Raw genomic sequence first — 3,799 nt, 5'->3', positions numbered from 1 at the left:
ATTAGTAATATAACATAGTTTTGGCATAGAAATAGTGCAAAGTTGCAGAATTGATACTGCAGTGACTTTCAGGCATTTTCCCTCTAAATTGTTCTTATGGTTTGTGGATATAGGGGCAATTTACTGTCACTGCTGAATCATCCAAACTATCCTGCCAGAATAAAATGGACAAAGGTTTGTTGGCCTTGGCTAGGGCTACAAAACTGGACAGGCCATGGTATTTGCTTGACGGCTTCTCATACTAATATGTTGATTTTTTTACTATTTTATTTGGTAACTTTCTGCTACATCATCTGTGGAAATTCTCTTAACTTGTACAGTTGAATTGAGTGTGCAGTTAGGGATGTTTAATTGACAGACCTTGACATGTGAGGTGTGGTACTTAGACCTCTCTAGGCTGTCTTATCAGTTAGGTGTGGTGGGGATTTTGCATTCCAGCATCAGTAGGCAGTAACCTCCTATAAGGAGTGATTTTAGAGGTAGTAAACTTCTTCACGATGACGTGAAATACATGGGTAGGGCATAATCCAACTCTGCAATTTGTGGATGAAACCCCCTGCCTTTTCTATTTATTGGGACTCTTATCAACATTATTATGCCAAAGCCTGACTTAAACCACTAAAAATACATACAAGGCATCATGAAGGATCGGTCAGTACCAGATTCTACACATTTAGTGACATAGACCAATTATAGAATATTACTTTTATTTTCAATTTGGTACATGATTACAAGATAATCATTAATTCACTGTTGACCAACTTGTTAATTGCCACACCACCTGTATAAAGGCCAGGAAACCTTTATACTCTATATTCTACCAAGACAAAGATACTGTGATGGCAATTTATCATGCAAAAAAGAAATTGTCCAAGTTTTATCTTGCTAGAAAATATGTGGTAGAAGTTTCTTGGCATTTACCGAAGCATGTAGTAACTCTCTAACATTGTACTGCTAACTTTATTAGGATTGTAGGTTTTTCTTTGTAGATCACAGCAAATTTAAAGTTTCCAAGCAATAATAGTATGTTGTACTATTTGTGTCTGAAACAAATTTTACGAAACTTCTTTTTTTCCTTTTTCAGATATAGATAAAACTAATATTAATTTATTCACTATGAATTAATTTGGTAACAAGAGACTTTGAACTGGGAATGCTGAACTTGTTAACTAGAAGAGATTAATGTTGTACAGTGTTTAGTACCATCTTGATGCTTATAACAGTTTTTAGCTTTTATGTCTTTTTCATAGCTATGCATTCAGTTGTAATTTTAAGTAAGAGCAGAAGGTTGTGACTTATTTATGAAATGTTGATGCTTTTGGTAAAATTGTGTACATATTTATTGATTAAACTATCCATAGATTGATGATGACCTCAAAGAAGAAAATATTCATAAATTACTACACCAAGAGGTTGACCCAGACTTGCCAGGAGATGCTCAGCATTACTGCGTTCATTGCGCGTAAGTTTTCCCTATAGTTTATGTTGATTTTGGGATTATATTTGATATTATGCTTCAGATATAATTGCTTCAGGATGATTTAGTTTGTATAATTTTTTCCATTTTATGATCGTTTTGATATTATAAAAGATTGTATTAGTGGAAATACTATTCCTGTTGAAGGAAGAGCAGTTGAATAGTTCACTAACTCATTTGAATTATTTATGATAACCTTGTATGTACATACTTTTTTATACATCCACAGGCGTTACTTTATAAACCGGGAAGCACTGAAAACCCATTTCAAAAGTAAACCTCACAAGAAGCGCCTGAAGTCACTAGAGTTAGAACCTTATACCATAGAGGAATCAGAAAGAGCAGGTGGCTTGGGGTCTTACATCCCTCCAAAGAAACGGAAGATTGAAACGCAACCTATGGATGATGAGACTTTCGACCCTACTAAGGAAGATGTTGATATGAAGTAATGGTTTGATTCTAATACATCATGTTTATTTTTTTTCAAGAAGTAGGTAGTACATTCTAGAATATCATATTCATGTTTCTTGATATATCATATTTGTTACTTGAAAAATTAAATAAAACAGAAATATTTATAGGCTGTGAAGGAAATATTTTCTGGGATATTTTATTCCAAATGTAACACAAGCAAAATCATATATGAGAATTTAATTTGTGGCGTAAATGTGAGTAACATTTACTCATTTCATTTTCTTGTAGTTCAAGATTTATTGTTCTCTATTCCTTTACTTTCAAAATAAATTAATATTTAAATTCCTGGATCTCATTTACACCCTAATATGAACATGAGTTATCAAAGAGGACATTAAGGTACAGACAGACATATCTTTATCTATTTATATCTATATCTATTTATCTGTTTATTATTCTGTTAGTATACCTGTTTGTCTGTCTAGCTATCCCATTAATGTTAGTCCACATTTGTTAAATATCGTGCAGTTATGTGGACCTTTTCATCTTTAAAAACTTTCAGTTAGGAACCTAAACAAATTGTGACAGGCCTCACTCACCAGTGCACGTAAAGACTTATTTAATTGTAGATTTTCCCTTTAGATGATTTCTTGCTAGTGTCTGGTTGTCCCTCACTTCTAACGAAGAGGGAGGATCATTTAGGCTTAAAATCTAGATATAATAAAGGCTTTCTGATGTCTTATCTAAGCTCAGGGATGTGGTTTGCATATATAGTGTTTTTGTATGTGTGAATAAGTTTATGCTGATATACAGTCAATTTCAAATATTTTCTGTGGCTATGATAGGAAAAAATTAAATGCTAAGTAAAGTAAAAGAATCCCTACATTTATACTTCAAATTTAAAACTATATTAAAAGATGCCACAAAAGACTTTATTCCTACATGTGAAATAGTTTTTTCCCTGTTCAACTTTTCAAAAAGTTTGGGTATATAATTTCTTGAAACATATATAAATGTTTCTAAAAGGGTGAGGATAACAATAATTTTTCTTAATGTATTTAAAAATTCCAACTTAATTATATAAATTTCTTTTTACCTGCTCATCTGTCTTAGGCATGTTTATCACCTACAGAAATCAACATGCAGTTTATCAATTGTATGTCTTCTTTTTAATTTAGATTACCTATAATTCTTAATCATGTTGCACTAGTTTGTAGTTTGGAAAAAAATCAAATTCAATACATCATATTAATGATAGTAATATTTTGACTCACTGAAGTATTCACTTTTTTCCAATTATTTCTGTCAGCGTATCAAACATGCTGTTATATAGTCACTCCTATAACTCTCATGTAAAGTGATAGACAAAGCTCTTCTCTAATGTAAATTGGGTTGTCTTGAACATCAGAGAATATGACATTCTTGCATAAATTAAGAGTTGCAGCCTCATTCATGGTACATTATTTTTTATGTGATTATTCTCTAAATTGCTTTGGGGAAATGTTTACATACATTCATCAGAATTTGTACTCAAGCTTTTCCTATTTAGTAAATCTATAATTGTTTTTTATTTAAATGTTATCCTGAGAGAAACCATGCTTCTGATTCTGTCACTGATTTCATTACCAGGAGTGCCTATTGCTCTATATTTCCATTTTCATCACTCTGGTTTCTACAAAACTGAATTTTCTTTGCAGTAACAGGTACCTTCTTCAACTCATAGATCTTATTGAATTATTGATGAGGAAATGATGTTAATCTTTTCAAAGATCTAATTCTCACCTACCCACACTGTATGTAATTAGTTACATACTTGCATACTTTCAACAGATTCACAGAAAATAATAAAACAATCTGTTACGCTATCTATTAGTAAAGGAAATATGCAGGAAAATAATACAACACATA

The 3,799-nt window shown here is 31.7% G+C and overlaps 1 protein-coding gene across 1 annotated transcript in view; it reads left to right on the top strand.

Annotated features, from left to right (window-relative positions):
- The window catches only part of LOC113813479 (zinc finger protein 593), a 3,047-nt gene extending 814 nt beyond the window's left edge, over positions 1-2,233 (top strand). Inside the window, exons 2-3 of the mRNA XM_027365466.2 lie at positions 1,362-1,462; positions 1,707-2,233. Coding sequence (XP_027221267.1) covers positions 1,362-1,462; positions 1,707-1,926 — 321 coding nt within the window. The 3' untranslated portion in view covers positions 1,927-2,233. The remainder of the gene's footprint in view (positions 1-1,361; positions 1,463-1,706) is intronic.
- The last annotated feature ends 1,566 nt before the right edge of the window (positions 2,234-3,799 follow it).

The sequence above is a fragment of the Penaeus vannamei genome, chromosome 1 (genome assembly GCF_042767895.1).
Source record: "Penaeus vannamei isolate JL-2024 chromosome 1, ASM4276789v1, whole genome shotgun sequence".
Taxonomy (NCBI): Eukaryota; Metazoa; Arthropoda; class Malacostraca; order Decapoda; family Penaeidae; genus Penaeus; species Penaeus vannamei.
The sequence above is the reverse complement of the archived record's forward strand: the minus strand, read 5'-3'. Positions and strand labels throughout refer to the sequence as shown.